The 20,523-nt window shown below is 45.6% G+C and overlaps 2 protein-coding genes across 2 annotated transcripts; both read right to left on the bottom strand.

The window, feature by feature from the left end:
* Positions 1-8,825: 8,825 nt before the first annotated feature.
* On the bottom strand, positions 8,826-9,395 carry LOC125502149 (cold shock protein 1-like). The gene has a single exon (XM_048659913.1). It carries the CDS (start codon positions 9,393-9,395, stop codon positions 8,826-8,828), a length of 570 nt encoding a protein of 189 aa, XP_048515870.1.
* Positions 9,396-14,850: 5,455 nt separating this feature from the next.
* Positions 14,851-20,116, bottom strand: LOC125502148. The gene is made up of 4 exons (XM_048659912.1): positions 19,164-20,116; positions 16,660-16,844; positions 15,776-15,878; positions 14,851-14,965 (listed from the first exon to the last, which is right to left on the bottom strand). The coding sequence occupies exons 1-4, from the start codon at positions 20,114-20,116 to the stop codon at positions 14,851-14,853; spliced, it is 1,356 nt and encodes a 451-aa protein (XP_048515869.1).
* Positions 20,117-20,523: the final 407 nt, after the last annotated feature.

Genomic DNA, 20,523 nt, shown 5'->3' with positions numbered 1-20,523 from the left:
CTACCATTTATTAACTAATCTTCAACCGACTACTGTCAGTCAAAACTTCAATATATACCTCTAATTCGGGACCTTGGTCCTCTTAAATCGAGTGTCCAGCATTTTCAATATCTCTCAAATCGGGACAACGTCCTCTAACTCGGGTATTGAATTTGTTAAATAATTCTATATCATTTATATCCTTATTTTTAGAATCGCATTATTCATCAATCACTGGCATTAATAAAATCAGTTCGAAAGTGTAATTTACCTACCATCATTTCATTTTCGACTTCAACTACCTCATCGTTCGTTATTTAATCAAGGTAAGAGTTGTTCTTTCATTTCATAACTATCAGAGCGACATCATTATCTCCATATAGACTATTTCGGAAGATCCTGATTAATCCCAGTCCATATCTCCTCCTTGTTCCCTAATTCATAATTCTCTCTCCTCGTTTGCACTAGCGAGGTCGCGAAACTTTCTTTTCTCTTTAATTCTCTTTTCTCGCTTGCACTAGCGAGGTGGCGAAACATTCTTTTCTCTCGAATTCTCTCTCCTCGCTTGCACTAGCGACGTCGCGAAACCTTCTTTTCTCTTGAATTCTCTCCTCGCCTTCACTGGTGAGGTCGTGAACCGCTCTCTTTCCATTTTCTTGTTTGCAAACCATTTATCTATCACCTCGAAATCTGCTACGTTTTTCCCAACTTCCCTGTCTCCGCCGGGTCAAGGCGAAGTCTCACCACCTATGTACTACTCTTAGATGTTCCAGACCAAAGCCGAATGAAATAGGAAATACCGCAAACGTGAAGGGGTCAAGGTACGGCAGCGTAAACAGGCCGCAATAGCACGGGATCTGAATCAGATCAACGAACTAATAGAGTTGGCATATAAAACAGCCAATCTCTCCGAATCCACAACCTTATCACACAACCAGAGTGACTCTACCTGCCCCTTTTCGCCGCCAACACCTTAAAGTTCTCATTCCCCAGGTGACAGTCCTTCACCTACCGACACGCTGTCTCCGGTACTTTTACCACAGTTTCCGAAACACCAGCATTTCACCAATCACCCCACAAGTCATCAGGGTATATCCACCTCTCCTGCATCCCCTGAAGTTATCGACCTTACTGCGGAACCCGACACCTATTCATCGGGTGTACCTCACATCACTTCCATCCAAACCATCACCCATACCTGATATACTCTGGTCCGCTCAGTCACATTTCAACCATTCACACCGGCTACGCCTCAAAACCGCTCTTAACTCCCATAAACAAACTTATATAAACCCAACCACTCACACATATTACCATCTTAAATCGCCTATCCACTCCGTCGTCAGAGCAACAATAACTGGTACCTAGAATTGTAATAGTAGAAATATTGATACAAACGCAATTTTAGTTGTAACGTCTATAAACTTACATCCTTCAGACCCCTCCTATTGACTACTTATGTCGAGTCACTCTCCGGACGTGACAACAGCAACCGAAAGATGAGTATTTTGCCGGCGTATACGGGTACATCTGTACAAAGTAAGCGAGAGAGAGAGAGAGAGAGAGAGAGAGGGAGAGAGAGACGAAAGGTGTACACGCTGTACGCACAATGTTTTGCCGCGTAGAGTCAGATGTGAGCGATAACGGGGACCGGGATGTGCAGCGCGTTATATACGAGCGGCTGCGAAAATTGTCACGGTGACATTACGTTCATGCGTGTGTGTGTGTGTGTGTGTGTGGGTGGGTGTATTCTCAATTCTACAATGGAACTGATCTTCCATCATCGCTTTTTCTAGGACGATACTTCAAACGGCATGGCATTAACGGGTTCGCCAGTACATCTAAAACGCAGCTTTCGTTACGCTGCGACGGGTATGTCACTGTAGTAACGGAAAAAACTTCATGCACTGAGCACGGTCAATGTCGTACAAGACGAGCAAATCAAGCTGATATACAGAGAGCAACGACGGCGTACGACCACCGAGTGCTACATTCACGATACACGAAGGATGCGCGAAATATTATAATCGTTACCGATTAAACGGTCGTCCAATTATACTGCGGATTTCAACCCCCCCCCCCCCCCCCCCCCCCCCCCCGACACGCGCGATCCTATCGACTGTTGGCGAAGGCCTTTGGAGATGTGATAGATAATTAAATTTGACAAGTGTAGTACTGGGAGAGAAGAGCTCTCCCCGGGGAGAGTACACTTCGGCGAACGGTAGAAAAGAGGAAAGAGGAAGAGTTGGTGTCTTGAAAATGAAGTGTTATATATTAAAATTTTGTTTTCCGTTTTGAATATCCCCGTGAATTTCTTACAGAGATATACACGCGTACGCTATGAGTCACGTTATGCACGACACGGATTGGATTACGTGGGCTTCGGATTCGACGCCCCGTCTTTTGTCAACAGTTCCGTCGGACTGTCCTTCAACCCCGCCAAGGACTGTAGTTACAAGGATCTCTGGACACTGATATTCCAATTGTCGCAGAGCACGACCGAATTTCGCATCGATCAGGGGTTTAGGGTGACTTTCCATCACGTGACCGTACCATCATCCGTAGGCAGATCTCGCAACGCGCTGACCAACGAGGATGCGAGCGAACGGTCTCTCGTCGCCGTACGCAGGGATAACGTATGTTTGCCGCGAGCGTTAATCGTATCGCGGACGCATTGGCAAAAAGACTCGCCCAATCTCAACGAAAACGAACCAGGGTGCTTCATTGTACGATGAGCTACGTCGCGAGCGCAAAAAGATCTAGCACTGTGGTGATGCAAGTTAGCGGGTGTCGGAATTCCGAAAGACGGTTGCGGTATACCGGAGATGGTCAAGCTTCAAGCCCACCTCGCGACCGAGGGCCTCGCAATATCGCTTATCGACGCCTTGGCGATCACCGGCGTACATCGAAATGCTCGAGTTGCGCCAGCACACCCGCGAGCGAAATCACGACCGCGAATATCCGCTGCACGGATTGCGGGCAATCGTTCTCGGGGGAGAAGTTCTGCGAAAACAACGACTTCCCGGATCGTTTAATTCGCGCCGAACGATATGCGCTACTCTGTGGATTTGCCACCAATGCAATCGGTTCGTAGATTTATCTAGAAGCGGCCACCATTGCGGATGAATCCAGTGCCAAACCTGTCGTTGCCGGCGTCCGGTAAAACACGAGTGTAACATCAGGCGACTCGCGGCAGCTAACGACAACGCGGAATATCTCATCGTATTCTACGATTCTGAAACGCAACAGTGCGACACGCTGTACAAGGGGAATCATAAATCGAATTCACGCATTCCAAACCTATGCGTGGTTCAACAGGCTTGCACCGGTTGTATACGAGAACCTGACATCCGCACACCGTGTTCCATCTGAAGCCCCATACGCGAATTCGTATTCGACATTGATCTCATCAAACAATTTGTGGAATTCGCAACGAGACCCGTACACAGATTCCAAAAGATTTTATGTCTAGCGTACAACGCGCGGGAATTTGACGTGCAATTTATTCTATGCTGCCTGGTGAAACATAACAGGGGTCTACCCCACGAAAATAACTACGTATTTGGCTTCGACAAGGTGTGATCGATTATTGTCGAAGCGACGTTGACATTCTTCGAAGAGCCTGTCCGGCGTTCAGAGATATTTCTCTCAGGCAGGGGGGTGTCTGTCCGTTCTCGCAAAGCACTACCATCGCGTCGGCGTATTCAATGCTATTTCGGCAGAATTTTTTGAAAGACAATACCATCGATATTATACCGTCTCACGGGTATCGGATGGCCGACAATTAGTTCACCAAGGCGATCGAGTGGCTCGTCTACCAAGAACGCGAATTCGGTATAGAGATAATCCACGCGGGTCGCTGCAGGGAGTATCGTATCCCGGGAACGGGTGATTCTGTGGACGGTTACTACGTGATCGTGTATAGTACCAGACACGTGCTTGAATTTTAGGGGTGTTACTGACACGGATGCCGAAATTGTTGCACAGCGAATCGCAACGAAAAACTGGCGGTTAAAGATTGCATAAATCAGTGCTTCGAGGAAACCCGCGCGAAGATCGTCAGAATGCGCGCGCTTGGTTACGTCGAGACGGAGATGTGGGAGTGCATTTTCGCCGAGATGCTGAAGGACGACGCGGAACTGCGAGCGTTCGTTGAGCAACACCCGTTGATCGTCGCGAGAAACGCGAAGTGTTCAAATCCTCGCGATGCGTTTTTCGGCGGTCGCACGAACAACACGAAACGGTTCTACGAGGTTGCCGAGGGGGAGCGAATTCGCTATGTGGATGTTTGCTCCTTGTATCCGTGGGTATGCAAAAACGGGCGGTACTCCGTTGGCCATGCCAAGGTGCACGTGAGGGATTCCTGTAAGACATTGACATTGCCCGACAACGCAAATCTAGACGCAATAGAGAGCCTTATGAAATGCGTCGTGCTTCCGCCGCAAATTCTCTACCACCTGTTGCTGCCGGTCCGCATGCACGGCAAATTTATGTCTTCGTTATGACGCACGTGTTGCGAGAATGCCACACCCGAGGATTGCCCGCATGCGAACGAAGCGGACCGTTGGTTGAGCGGTACGCCAAGTATGTTTGATGATGACCCTTCTAGTGGCCAAGTGCATCGAGTTAATTCGGACAAACTTCTACTGTCGCCGGCCGCCTCTATTGCCGGCAACGAGCACTTGCTATCTCAAGTTCTCTTCAGCCCGCGCTCCGCGATCGCTGTACGGGTAGACCGCGGTAGCAGACGACTTAACGATCACGGCGAGCCTTCATTGCCGCTCGTCGCTAGCGACCGAACTGCTCCGAGTCAGCCCAAAGCACGTGGCCACTAGGTGGGTCAACATCAAACACACTCGGCGTACATGAGTGTCGGACGAATTAAAAAAAGTGGTCACCCTCTGGTACAGAATTGTCGATGTCACCGAAATATGGCAATACGATATCACTGCAAACGATCCCGCGACAAAGCAAGGCGGTTTGTTCGCTAGATATATAGACACGTTCCTTCAGTTAAAGCAGGAGGCCAGCGGCTAGCCGGCGGAACGCGATGACGAGACATCTCGCCAACGCTACGTAGAGAAATACGAGCGCGTCAGGGGGGTTTGCCTGGACGGGGGCAAGAAAGCTAAAAACGCCGGGCTGCGTTTGGTGGCGAAACTTTGTCTGAATTGGTTCTGGGGTGCGCGATAATTTACCGCGTGCAGAGGTGATTAACGAGTGGCAGAGGCTCTTGGAGCTTCTCACCAATCCGAACGTCGAGGTTCATGACATTTCACCCGCAAGCGAGTGGATTCTCTGCGCGCGATGGAGACGTACGGGGGGGAGCGCGATACCGTCGCCCATCACCAACGTCGTCTTTGCCACCACGGTTCAAGCACGTTTAAAGCTCTACAGCTATTTGGAAAAATTGCAGCGTAGGGTATTGTATTTCGACACCGATTCTGTCATCTACGTAAAAAGCGAGAACACCCGCGACGAATACAAACCGCCGACGGGGAATTTTCTGGGCGACTTGACGGACGAATTGGTCGCTCACGGCCCCGGTAGCTATATACGATCGTTCGTTTCGGGGGGTCCGGAATTTTACGCCTTTGTAGTGAAACGCACGGGAGATCAGGATGAGGTCGAGGTGTGCAAGGTCAAAGCCGTCACTTTGAACTATCGGACAGGTCTAAAGATCAATTTTCAATTTGTCTGAAGTATGGTGACCGACGCTCACGATCCTATCACGGTGAAGCGACGCGCTATCGAGCGCACCAAACTGCATCACGTGATAACGCGCACGATCTTCAAAACGTGTCGTCTGGTTCAATCGAAGCGTCGGCTCTGTCCAAACAGCTACGACACGCTACCCTTCGGCTACAAGGTGACATGAATGATTCTACACGGCGCGCAAAGTATTTTAGCCCGTTAACGATAACGAAGAAAATGAGCAATTCGCCTCGGCGTTGCTCTTACTCTCAATGTATATCCTCGCACGGCACGCAGAATGGCAACCGCTGTACGGCGTGTTAGGATTGGATTCGGGAATCCCAGTATAACAATACTTTTATTTATTTGGTAAGAATCGTCGTCGAATTAAGAGTTGGTACCCAGTCGTACAATTATAAGTGAAGTTCAATATTCATAGATGACAATGAGAAGTATGATCTAAAATAGGAAGATACACGTTAACTTATAGCGATACTCGATTTTGCACGTAATAACGGGTCCCGATGTTCTGACCACGAGCGCGTTGCGTGTAGGCCTTTCAACTGCGTTTAGGAGGTCAGTGCTGTGTATGCAGATTCCTACGTATGGCCCAACGCATAAACAGTGAATTGCAATAGTGCGAAGCTTGCACCTTCCATACTTGGGAAATCGAACACCCGATCACAACATCTCTTCCCCCTTGAAGAAGAAGAGCCTTAGGGTTCTCTCCTGAAATCAGACAATTTTGCTGCTTTGCGATGCCACTTGCATGCTCAGCTGTAACCCGAAGTTATCGTTAGTAATAACACTCGTTTTATGACCCGTTCACAGTTTTGCATATAATCGTTTCTCTTATGCTATGTTAGTGGAATGGTTTAATTTAAAAGTTATGAAGTTTTTCGATGAAATGTTTAAATCGATTAATATGTACCCTAAGGTTTTGCTTCTGTACCCTTATAGTACAATTAACATCTGAGCTTACCTCTAACACGGAGTATGGACCAATCCATTGAGATAGTGATTTCTTTGATCGTCCTCTACGTACCGTTTTGTCATAGAGCAGTACTCTGTCCCCGACCTTGAATGTCGTTAACTTAGTACCTCGATCGTATTCGACTTCCGATCTTTCTTTGGCTCGCTGCAGGTTCTCCTTAGCAATGAGGTTGCTAGCTCGCAACCTCTCCCGTAGTTCTTGGGCGTAGTCGTCGTATGTATACGTTGTTTCCGGGTCCTTCTTCAACGATGTTGGTAGTACAGCCGGGTGTCCGTACACCAGCTCAAATGGTGTGAATCTCGTTGCCGTGTGTGATGTGGTATTATATGCGAACATATCGTATGGTAGCCATTCGTCCCAGTTACTCTGTTCTTCGTTTATGTAATGCCTCAGATACTCTGCTAGCGTTCTGTGTGATCTTTCCAGCGCTCCATTGGATTCAGGGTGATAGGTGGTCGTCTGTATTTTGTCGAGCTCCCCAAAAGCTTCTTGTTCCCGTGATGTCCAGGAGAATTTCACTTCTTTCTTCAGCAGGTGTGTTAGCGGTTTTGCCAAGCTCGAGAAATTCTGTATAAATCGTCTGTAGTATCCATCTAGACCTAGGAAACCTTGAAGTTCCCTCACCCCCTTTGGTATTGGTTTACCGCTCGAATCTTCTCCGGATCTGCTTTTATCCCGTCGCAAGTTATCACGTGTCCCAAGAAGTTGACTTCTTTCCTCAAAAATTCACACTTGTCTGGCTGCAGCTTCAATGAATTGTGCCTCAAACGTTCAAGTACCTCTTCTAGCCGTTTGTTATGTTCTCTTACGCTGGGAGCGTGTATGACTATATCGTCGAGACAGACATAGCATCTAAGGCCCTGTATTCCGGAAAGTACAGTATTCATTAGTCGTTGAAATGTTGCCGGGGCGTTTTTCAATCCGAAGGGCATTCGGTTGTACTCGTAGTGACCGTGTGGGGTGGAAAATGCGGTCTTGCACTTATCCTCCTCTTGCATAGGAATTTGGTGAAATCCCGAAGCTAAATCCAAGGTAGAGAAATACTTGGCCTTACCCAACTGGTCCAATATTTCGGTGATATTACGCAGTGGGAAAGAGTCTCCTACCGTGATGTCGTTCACCTTACGGAAGTCTACTACGACTCTCATCTTCGTTTTTCCTGATGCGTCTACTTTCTTCGGTACCACTAGCAGTGGCGCGTTCCATTGGCTGTTGCTTGGCCTGATTATCCCGTCATCCAGCATCTTATTTACTTGGTCGTTTATCTCCTGCTTATGTTTTTCCGGCAATTTGTAAGGTCTCAAATTTATTGGTACAATATCCGGATTAGTTGTGATCCTATGTGTAGCTGCATTCGTGTGACCCAAATGGTCTCCTTCGAGATGAAACACATCGCTGAATTTTTCGCATACGTCTAATAAACTCTCCCTCTCCTCCCTATTGAGATGACTGGTACGTAAGTTGTCTTTCATTTGTTGCATCCTGCCCGCGTTGCTCGGTGTAACTGACCGGCAAGCGTGAACTTGACTCTTGTTTGCCTGTTCTTGACCTAGTGCCACGGTTTGCACATTCGGTCGCTCCAGTTCTACTGCATAATCGTTCGTACTGAGAATGCTGACTTTGCACTCACCGTCGACGGCGTTGGTGACGCAACTCCCCATATATACTCCTGAATGTAACTCGATTCCTTCGACGACGCCTTCTGCGTCATTGGCTGACTTAGCGCGAATTATCGTTCCACTTCTTAGTTCGACTGAAACGCGAGCTCCCGTAGCTCCAAGACTCCATGTTGTCCCGTACAACCTGGCATATTTTCCGGATCTCAGCTGGACGTCATGCTTCTCGAGGAAGTCGCCTCCTAGGAGACCGTCGGCTTCTAGTGGAAAATTGTCTCTAACGGCGTGACAAAGGTGCGATATGTGCCTATCGCCAACTATTATATTTAACCTGACCTTACACAAGGTCGCAACCGGCGTCCCGCTTATTCCCTTAAGCGTGATCACGCCGTCTTTAGCCATCACTTCGCCGTCGATTTTCCCTACTTTTACTAAGCTTACCTCAGCTCCTGAGTCTAATAACATTGTGGCGTGTCCCGTTTTGAATTCGTTCGCCTTGATCGATGCGTGGTTGTTCTGTCCAGCTCCATTGGCTAGGCAATTTACTGGTACGACGCGATACGGTTGCCTGTCCGTCGCGCCTGCTTCTCGTTTCCCGAAATCTCGTTGTCTTGTCCACAAGCATCCCCGGATGGACCCATCTGGTCCCCTGGTTGTCTCGGAAATTCTCTGTCATCTACGTAGTATCCCCTATTCTCGTTAGCTAATCGTGTCCTGCAATCTCTGATAAAATGTCCCGGTTTCTTACAATAGTGACATACGACTTCAATTTTCCTTACGTGTTCACTCGGTGTCGGCAAACGTCGCACACTTCGTGAATCGGTATTCGGTATCCGACAGTCTCGTGCTACATGTCCTGGCCTCCCGCAGTTGTAGCAGGACCTGGTGCTACCCGCTCCATTGCTACCCGATCGCAGTTGATCCCGGCTGGGACCCAATTCGCGTTCCTCTTCTATTGCAATGGAAATTGCCTCCCCGAGGGTCTCACATCGCCGACACTTGACCAATATCTTCAGCCGGTCATTCAACCCTCGTATGGAAATAGTGACAGCCTGCTTCCGTACTTGTCGTTCCAACGTTGGTTTCGAGTCGTCAGGGGCGGCTTCTCTCATTGTTCATTCGATTACCTGTGCGGTGAGTTGTTCAACTCGTGTCCCGTACGATTTTGCATCTTCGTTCAGCCGCTGCCTACAGCTGTTAAATTCTACCTGTAACGAAGCTAATGTTCGGGTTTCAACGTACATGGAATTCAATTCTGCCTCCAATATTTCCCAGGCTGTGATTGACTTGTATTCTAGTGCTTGTGCCGCACTCCCCTTGATCCGTGTGCTCAAAACTGCTTTCAACAGCTTCTCAGTTTCCGAGAATAGTATAGTCTTCCGTGCATATCTACAAGAGCGAACAAAGTCGCGTACCCTACCTCGATCTCCGCCTTCAAATACCTCGATGTCCTTCAGTACTTGCCGTACGGTAGGGGCGTCCTCCATCATGTTAGGTCAAGGTGCGATCGCTCCTAAGTCGCGACCATGTCGGGGTGTTGTTTGAGGTGTTCCGTGAGCTGTAGCTTGAGGCTGCCCTCAATTCCTGCTTCTGACAAACTCGCGCAGGGCTGCTCGGAGTTGGTCAACCGAATTATCCTCAGTGACGTCCAAATGGTAAGCCTCGCAAACCTCGAGAAGGTGGTCGCGGCGTAATTCCTGGATCCACGCAGTTTTACCCTCCGCAATGTACTCATTTACGGATTCCCACTTCATTGGCATTTGCTCTACCTGGGACTTCCTCTCGTCCGCTTGCTGTGCTGCTGCAGCTAGTGATAAACGCAAAGCGCGTCGTTGGCTGGAAAGTAGTACGCCGCTCAACGGTGAATCTTCCCCAAAACTTAATTCGCCTTGCAGGGTAGATGCGGTTGGAGAGTCTACAGATGCCGACCGTTCAACCCCCTTTCTTCCTGACATATGGCAGTCATCCTCCTGATTTCCTGATGCCACCGTCCTCTGATTCACTTCACTTGACAATTCGACGGATCCCACCGCTGCCACCAATTGTTAGGATTGGATTCGGGAATCCCAGTATAACAATACTTTTATTTATTTGGTAAGGATCGTCGTCGAATTAAGAGTTGGTACTCAGTCGTACAATTATAAGTGAAGTTTAATATTTATAGATGACAATGAGAAGTATGATCTAAAATAGGAAGATACACGTTAACTTATAGCGATACTCGATTTTGCACGTAATAACGGGTCCCGATGTTCTGACCACGAGCGCGTTGCGTGTAGGCCTTTCAACTGCGTTTAGGAGGTCAGTGCTGTGTATGCAGATTCCTACGTATGGCCGAACGCATAAACAGTAAATTACAATAGTGCGTAGCTTGCACCTTCCATACTTGGAAAATCGAACACCCGATTACAACACACCTTCCATACTTGGGAAATCGAACACCCGATTACAACAGGTGGAACAGCGACGTCCGATCGTTCGCCCGTCATTGAGTATCGCGAGGGATTACCCCAGCAGAGTGACCACGACACCATGCATGCAAACTCCCAAAGTTATTGATTCTCGACGATTTGATGCGCGAGTCGTCCAACGTTACCGTCGTCGATCTTTTCATCAAGGGATGTCACCACAAAAACCTGAACGTGTTTCTCATCACGCAGAATCTTTTTCACTAAGGCCGCGGACAGCGGGATATCTTGCTGAAGGCGAACTACAGAGTCATTCTCAAAAATCCTTGAGATCGTGCCCAAATACAACAACTTGCACATCAAGTTCACCCTGAAGATCCACTCTCGTACAAGAAGCTTATCGTGACAACACGAATCGCCCCCACGGATATTTACTGCTGGATCTGAAGCAATGGTTGCCGGAAAATTGCCGGTTCCGGAACGAGATATTCCCACCGATGACCACCGCTACGTTGAAGTTCCGCGAAAGGATATAAAGCGGGACTGGCCACGGGGTGCTCTACTATTACACCTGTAATATCACTGCGAACAGGTCGACCAGGGCGGTTTAGTTCATCCGACACCGCGGTGTTACACGTCCTTCGCAAATTGAGAGGTCCTCAACGCTTGGCGCTACAGCGCGCTGCCGACGACAATCTTGTGAGAAATATCTGCGAGTGCACCCTCAACACTCTGAAGGGTAACGTCAAACTCAGTGATCGTCAGAAATCACGGCTGGGGAGACATCGCAGAATCTTACGTCGGCTGGCCAGTAACCGCGGCAGTTAGAGCAGTAAGAAAAAATTGCTCGTCCAACACGGGGGCTTCTTACTGCTATTACTGGCGCCCATCATAGGCGGGTTGGTGTCCACTCTGTTCGGGGGCGGCGGATGGAATCGTAACGCAAGGCAGGCATGGAGCATGCGGAAAAAATGGTACTTGATCCCCAGGAAACGGTGGAGCGGTTGCAACGGCAACGCAACGGAGGAGATGAAGCAAAAGAGACGGAAACAGAAGCACAGACGCAAAAACCAAATACCGCGAACACTGTGAGCAGATTAGACCGCGAGATGGACGATATTCTTGCATTGAAGGAAAAATCTGATCGCGAGAAATGGCGATTGTACAGTCTGGTGTTGAATCGATATTTATATTTCGCTGGAAAAACGAGAAAACCGCTAAAACTCAGCATACGCGACGTGTCTGCGGGGGGGCGTGGACGAAGTCGATAAAAGCGGTAGCGACAACGCTCTGGTGGACTGCAGAGCCATACACGACATCTTGATCAGCGTACCGCTGAAGTTTCGACGCAAAGCCGAGCTGCTGTAGAACTATCTGACGGCCAAAGGGACGATCGAGTGGGACAGACACGGGACAGTGGCTGTCGACGGTAATCAGCTACGGCGCACGAATATAATCGACTTGATAAACGACGTTGTGCGGGAAAGAAAATCCGTGGAAGCGACCATCATTTCGCCCGACTCTTCAGAGCTGTTAACATGCCGCAAGAGTTCATGGGAAATCCAATATATTTGAGAACGCACCTTTCACCGGAAGAACCGTATCGACGACCTGCAAACAACGCTGCGACTTCGAGAGCGCATCGGAGCAAGAGCACCGTTAATAGGGGTGGTGGTAGTAGCTGCGGACCGACCGGAGGCGACTACGGTGATTTAGACGACGACGAGGACGACGACGACGACTTCGACGACGGCGACGACGACGACTACGACGTCTTTCGTACTCCGCGAAAAAAGGCAAGACCCGTTCAAACGGGGAAAGGCCGCTGGTGCACCTTGCGCTCACGATAAAGCTTCTGAAGAAGCTGTACTACGACCCGTCCAACCCCGCGGGATACGGGGGTGCACGTGGATTGAAGCAAGCCGTTAGAGGAAAGAAAATATCTTTGGCAGCCGTCGACGATTGGTTAGCCTCCCAGGACGCGTACCCACTGCACAACACGATACGAAGGAGATTTCCGCGAGCCCACTACAGCGTACAAAACGTCGACGATCTGTGGGAGGCCGATCTCGCCGACCTAAGATCGCTGAAACACTACAACGACGGGTACAACTACCTTCTCGTTGTCGTAGATGTGTTGAGCAAGTTCGCGTGGGTGAGAGCGTGAAGGACAAGACCAAGGGTACGGTTGCTAAGGTTTTCAAAAATTTGCTGGAATCGACCGAGCGACGACTGATGCATCTGCAGACCGAATAGGGAACGGAATTCGTAGTCGCCCAATTCCAAAAGATGCTCGCCAGCCGTAACTTGCGGCATCGCGTCACCCAAAACCCCGACTTCGAAGCAAGCGTGGCGGAACGCTTCAACCACACCCTGAAGAAACGAATGTAGCGATATTTAACGCACGCGAACACCCGACTATACAAGGACGTTTTGCCGCAGCTGGTCAAGGTCTACAACCGCACCGTACACTCGACCATGAAAATCACCCCCTCCGAGGTGACGCTGGAAAACGCCGCGACAGCTCGCGCTAACGTAAAAAAAACACGAGGCGGTAAAGTGTCGGAGTCGTCGCGGTACGCGCGATTTTGCACGGGCGATCGAGTGCGTATCAGCAGGGCCAAGGGAGTATTTCGGAAGGGTTACGAGGCCAATTGAAAGGACGAAGTGTTGAAAATCGCACGGGTCTACGAACGCAGCCCCGTAGTTTACGCGCTGCAGGATTCAGCCGGCGAGACAATCGACGGCCTGTTCTACGACGCGGAGCTGCAGCGCGTCAAAAAGGATAGTTATTTCGTTGTGGATGAAATAATAAAGGTCGTAAAGGGGCCAGTAAGAAACTGTCAGTTGGCGTGGGTATCCCACGAAATTCGATAGCCGGATCCCGGCGAAGAGCCTGTCGAAACACCGAGCAAGAACAAGGATCAGTTTTATCTGACGCAAACCCGTCAGCCGAGACGCACGTGTCTCACCGTCGATTCCCCCTCCCCCGCTGGCGAGGTAGCCCGTGGTGTGCGGTCATCGTGAGACCCCCATTTTGTTTTTTCAGAAAACGCTGACGGTTTTGACCCGTAGCCCCCCTCAACCCTTCGCTTTCACGCTATCGCCGAGATAGAAGGAATTCGTAAATATTTTTTTTCGTCGAATCTTCCGATCAAAGGGGATCATTCTACATGGGGTGATCGTCGGTGTCGTTGTTAACAAACAAATTCCGAAACGTCGGTGGGTAGGTTCGAACTCACTACGACCGAAACTTTGGGGATCATCTAACCAGTCCTCTCGATCCCTCGTACTCCACCCCGCCGGGGAAGAACTGACGGTCAGGCAGGTCACCGATGCGTTAGCGTGAGCGTTGGTTACTTTATTTATCAACAATTACGGATTTCTAACCCTTATAGAGGGGTAAGGGCTAGAGTATATAATCGGAACACTTCTAGACAGCGTACTTTTCAAGCACAGTCGCTCAGCAAACTCACCTTTTGCAAGTGATCAACCAAGCTCATCATTGTCGAGTGAATTTTTTTTGTGGAACATTGAGAAAAGTGAATCAAAACGACAATCACAACAATCCGAAAGCGAACTGTCAAACTTTAGTGAAAAAGTAGATTCAGAGCCAATTATTACAAACAAAAATTGAAAAAAAATAGATTTGTCGCAACTAAACAAAGTAGCCAGGTTGGAGAAATTTTTTCCAACAAAAAAAACTGACCGAATTCGAGGTAAACAAAACTTACAAAATAAGCAAACTCCGCAAAGTCCAGACAAGATATGGACCTAAGGTGGTGGTAGACATTGAAAACAGCGTGTATTTGCCTACCCGTTCGGCTCGCACACTTTTAGCGGAGGATGACACCTTCGCTGGAGACAGCAGTTTGTTCGACCAGATGCTGGAGGCGGCATCAAAAAGACAATTGAATCTGAAATACCTTGGAGGCAAGTACCACAAGATTTCACTACATTTGATTATTGTCAAACAATCTTTTCATCTTTTTTACATAAGTATATTTGTAAAAAATATTGAGAAAAAAATATATATATATTTACACACACCTAATTGTAAGAGAACCTTGTATTTCTAGAACTATACTGAAAAAAAACTTTTTGTATCATTGAAAAACCATGTTATAGAAAATTTTCTAGTGTTGTTATTGTATATAAATCAGTCGGCGTAGCACCCCTCATCAAGCTCTAGATCATCTTGATCGTCGAAATTTTCATCTGAATCGCTGTCCAGGCTAAAGCGTTCTATACCACGAACAATCAGAACATAGGGTCTGCAACATTTTTTGAACATCCAGGTGCCATCAACGCTGTTACGTCCGATCGGATTAGTTTTGTTTGGGATGGATCTTACGTGAACAGGAGTGTGTGTGTCTAGATTTTTTGGGTCCAAGTCGAGACCAGTGCAAAGTTGGAAATAGCGGTGATTAATAATAACACGGGAAATTTGAGGATGATGTTTTACTCGGAGAGGGATTTGGTTTTATATGCTTGTCTCCTGGGATCTGATTTATTGATTCGCTTATAATCGGGAAAATTAGGTTTAAACTCTACTGGAATTTTATATAAAAATCGAATTTACTCGTAAGAATCACTTGGTTCTTGAGATAACTACAGCCGGGTTAAGCGAGTTTCTCAATAGCCGCCTGATTCATGAGGAAAATCTAGAGGAAAACGAACATCAGCCGGTTAAAGCGTGGTCGTTTTGATACAGACTTTTCCTTTTGAATAAATTTATAATTGATAAAATTGGAGAATTAATTATTGGAAACAAGGGTGAATTTTGAATGAATACGTGGTTATATTTCGAGAATAAAATATGAAATACAAAATTTATAATATAAAAATACTAACTAACAGTTGATCAGAAAACTCAAGTTAGAATCGGGAGTGATATGAATTGGGGAAGTAAGAATTTGGAATGAGACGAGTATGTATGAAAATAACACCTTGCTTAAATTGATTTGGATTTGGAGAAGATGGTGCAAACTGCACTGGTGGACTTCCGATTCAACTTTTTAGAAAACTGGGCTGAAGTTAAGTTTTTGGTGGATGAGTTAAGTGAGTGAGTTTTTGTCTGTAACTTTTTGGTCTGTGACTGTAACTGTGTTGTGTCATGTAACTGAGTCTTGTGTTGTTTCTTGTGACTTTTTGGTCTGTGACTGCGTAGTGTCTTGTATCTTTCAACTGTGATTTTTGAGTTGAGTTCCAGTTTTTATACCAAGATTTTGAGGGCGGTGTTTTGTAAATTTCTACAATTGGTTAGAATTTTCTTTTAGGGGTTCTTCCAATCGTATGTGTTTATCCATTTTGTTCGAAATGTTTAAAATATCTCATTGGTTGAGTTTTTCTCCCACTTGGGCCTGGTTATGCTGGGGTAGTTTTCTGGGGTACAAACACTTGAGTTTTATGACTATCTTCGAGAAATTGTTCGGTTTTTGAAAGTTTACTATTATTTAATGAACAAACTGGATTTTTACCAACTCCGAAATGGAAAATTCTCAGTGAATTTGAATCATTGATTTGTGTTTTTGAACGAAGGTTCTATCATGTTTTTTACGGATTTTATATTATAAGATTGAAATTTGACTGAATTCTTTCGATAACAAGTGTAATGAGTGTGTGATAATGTTTCATTAACGCGGAGACGGTTTGAAATTGTTCATTAGTAAATGTTAAAAATTGATTCTTAATAATTGAAGCAATATATGAAGCTAATGGAATATTTCGAACTCGGAGTGGTTTACAATATGAAGAAAAGGGTCTTGGCCTGAAAATGTGCGTGCGGACCAGGGATTTGTTTAGACTATTCTAGGGTTTTACGACCGACTCTCCAGATTCCACATCTGCAAGATCTCAGGTTCAAATGGTCATCTATGGAACCTTTGTTTAGTTCAAATCTAGGGGATATTAAAAATTTTGAATTTAGGAGTCTCGTGGGACGTAACAACGCATTGTCCGAACGCACATAACGTCTGTGCCGCTATGAAATAAATATGACTGTTTTCGTTTTCAGGCATGTTTGCCAATGCCATAGCGCGTTCGATCACATTGGTGATCGTTGCGGGTGATAGTTGCGCAGCCCATACATGGGGAACGTATACCCCCTTGAATAGAACGTAGGCATTGTCGTTCATGTCGTTCATGACGGATCTACAAAAGTTGAAAGATATTACATCTTTTACCATAACGTACGTGGAAGTAGAAGCGCAATTGAGGATTTCACTTCAAAAACACAATTATTTACCTTTTGTCTCACTTTTACACTTCACTCTAACAGAAATACACGAAACGCACAAGTTTTCGACAAATTTCCAAAATACGTAAGTTCTTCGCTCTTCGAAGCTCTTTCTGAGAATGAAACTCATTGCTTCGTCTAATATCGATGACTGATGCAGTAGTACACGTACACAACCGAAGTTTTCACGGTGTCTACAGATTCATCTTTTTTGTTTATGATAAACTCAACTCATGTGACTTGACGCTTAAAGTGGTCCCACCTGCAGCAAAAGCCCTTGACGATGTTAACTTAAATCTGTTAAAATCTCAACCGTTGATAGACCAAAATCGTTGATTTTGACTCTATCGCTATTGACCGTCTAAGTTGCATGGATGAAAAAATCCAACGTCTAATTCTCAGAACTGCATGTAAAGCCACCTCCGTTGTATTATAGATATACGGATCTCCAACGATGCGTGATGGTTATTTCACGTTTCGATGATTGGGAGTAACTGAACGAAAAACAATAACCTTCAATTAAAGATTTCTATTCTTAACTAAATCGTGAAAATATTTCACAGGCTGATTATTCGCATGCGTATCACATCTGGAAGGCTTTTAATATTCAAACTTCAGGAGAGAATTCAGATTTGTATCTAAGCACTGACGTTCTTCTTTTAGCTGACGTTTTTTAGAATTTCCGACAAAATTGCCAATCCACATATAATTTAGACCCTTTGCATTATTATACAGCACCGGGTCTCGCTTTTGATGCAATGCTGAAGTATACGCGTATCGAATTAGAGCTGTTGCTTGACATTGATATGGTGATGTTCGTTGAAAGAGGTATCCGCGGTGGTGTGTTCCAGTGTTCCAACAGGTATGCGGAAGCTCATAACAGATACATGGGTGCAGCTTTCGATTCGTGGCGGGATGAGTCGTAAATCATGTATTTCGACGTGAACAACCTGTACGGTTCTGGTATGAGTCTTTTTCTACCATATAGTTCGTTTGAATGGGTAATAAATTCTGAGCTACTCGACATAGGCAAAGTTTCAGACAGATTCCCCATAGGATACATATTAGAAGTAGACTTAGAATATCCTCAAGAACTTCACGAATCACACAAAGACTTGCCGCTATGCCTGACGCACGCACTATGTACCCCCCGTTTCGCGATGTGCACACCCCAAATTAACGACCAGCCTGTTCGCGAAAAAAAAATACGTCATTCATAACATAGTTTTGGAACAGTGTCTAAGTTTGGGTATGAAATGATCAAAAATTCATGGAGTATTAAAGTTCAAACAAGCACCCCGGTTGAAGAGCTATATAAATTCGAACAGTGATCTTCGATAAAAATCTGATGACGACTTTAAAAAAAAAAATTTCAAATTAATGATCAATGCTGTTTTTTGGAAAACGATGGAAAATGTTAGAAAATACAGAGATGTTCAATCAGTTACCAAGTAGAGAGAACGATACGATGCCAGATCTTACATAGTAAAACCAAATTTTCATACTTGTACGATTTTTGATAAAAACATGATTATAAATGAATTGACTAAAACAAAAAGAAAACTGAACGAACTGATATACAGCGAATTTTTCATTCTTGATCTTTCCGAAACATACATTCACGATTTTCATTACAATTATGTAAAAAAAACTTTGGGAGACAAGGCGAAAATGTTGTACAAGGACACGGATAGTCTTCTGTATCATTTCACTTCTCAATACATACGAATGTATGAGAGCTGATTTATACAAATTCGACACCTCCGACAATCCTGTAGATAATGTTTATGAAATGCCGTTGATGAATAAAAAAGTTGTGGGACTGATGAAAGATGAAACTAACGGAAAAATAATTACCGAATACATAGGCTTGAGAGCGAAACTGTTTTTTTTTCAAAGTGTTAAACGACCATGAAAACAGAAACGCGCTAAAGGGGTCGAAGGGTCCAACTTCGAGGACAATAAATTTCAACGTTTACATAGAATGTACTTTGCATCAACAAAACTTAGTGAAAATTCAAAATTAATTTATAAGCAAAAAGCATGAAGTCTATACGGTATCACGAAAGAAGATAGTACTGAGCTGGGATGACGATAAGCAAGTTGTGTCTTCCAATAAAACGGACACACTTCCGTGGGGTTTCATACCTTCCGAGTGAGCTGTATTGGATTTGAAGTGTAAATTAAGAAATAATAAATTATATTTAATATCATTATCGTTGGAGTTTTATTACGTAATCATGTTCAATTTGAAACAACCCAACAAATTATTTTCGTTTATCCAACTATTGTGTGTATTGTCAAAACCTAACCACTTTACAAACAGTTTCTTTCCACGTTTCCGCAACACCTTCTCGATGAGGTAAGTGTCAAAGTTTGCAGCTCGGAGAAGCTCTAGTTCATGAAAACCACCCGCAACAGGTTGGTTTCGGTAGTCCTTGAGTTTGTAAGTGACAGGATCGGTGTTTGCCACCTGATCTATGGTGAATATTTTCGTTGTCCAATTTGGTGTAGAACCTTTGTCGGAAACATTTTTCAATTTGCTAACTCGCACCTTATCGCCAGCCTTGAATTTAGGAGCTAAAGCAGGTTTCACGCGAGCTCTCCCGTACATGCTCCTGAGCAACATTTTTTCATTGGTGATGGAAACATCCTTTGGTTTCATCTGAATTGTTCGATGTTTCGTGTTGTTGTAAGTGGATATGAAATCGGGTAAAATAGTTATCCACTCGTAATTGCCTTGCAAACTGAATTCAATCCACATTCTATTTTTTATCGTCCGGATAAAACGTTCGCAGATCGAAGCCTTCAAATTACTGAAGGTGGAGTAGAGTTTAATTTTATACCGTCTCATGAGATCCTCAAAATGCGAATTGTAGAATTCTTTGCCTCTGTCAACTTGTAAATGTTTCGGCACGCGTCCCCGCTTGAGAACGAATTTCATAGCACTCGCTGTCTCTTCGCCTGTCTTGTTCTTCATAGGCACGGCCCAAGCGTATTTTGAAAATATATCAGTTAGGGTGAGCATTAAGTGGTGACCCTTGTTTTGTTCAGCGTACGCAGACATATCAACAAGATCAGCTTGCCACGTTTCATCCAGGCCACGCACTTTAACGCTCCGACGTGGGTAATTACGTCTTGCCGGCTTGTGCAACTCCTTCACTAGCGTGAGCTTCTTCTCGTTCATTTTCCAATGTTGTCAGTCTAGTATTCAGATTGAGAATGACTTCTGAATTATCGAACACCAAGTCTTGGCCCGATTTAACCTCAGCGAGTAGATTTTTCAGAGCTTCACTTGTACTGGATTCAATGAATGTGTGGATCAGTTGATTGTTGTTGCTCATTTCTACCCGAGCGAAATCTATTTTCCGCTGCAGATGATTGAGAGTAACAGCGTCGTTCATCTGCAGAGGAGCGGCAACGTTGCACAGTCTTCTATTTTCCAAATCAAAATTGTCATTACCTGTGATTTTGAATCCTACGCCTGGTGGACCGCGACCGCCTGAAGCCACACCCTTGTATTGTGGTTGTCGTCCAAACACATCGACGTTCATCGTTGTAATGATACGAATAACCGTCTTTCGCTCATTAATA

Source organism: Athalia rosae, chromosome 8 (genome assembly GCF_917208135.1).
Source record: "Athalia rosae chromosome 8, iyAthRosa1.1, whole genome shotgun sequence".
Lineage (NCBI taxonomy): Eukaryota > Metazoa > Arthropoda > Insecta > Hymenoptera > Athaliidae > Athalia > Athalia rosae.
The sequence above is the reverse complement of the archived record's forward strand: the minus strand, read 5'-3'. Positions and strand labels throughout refer to the sequence as shown.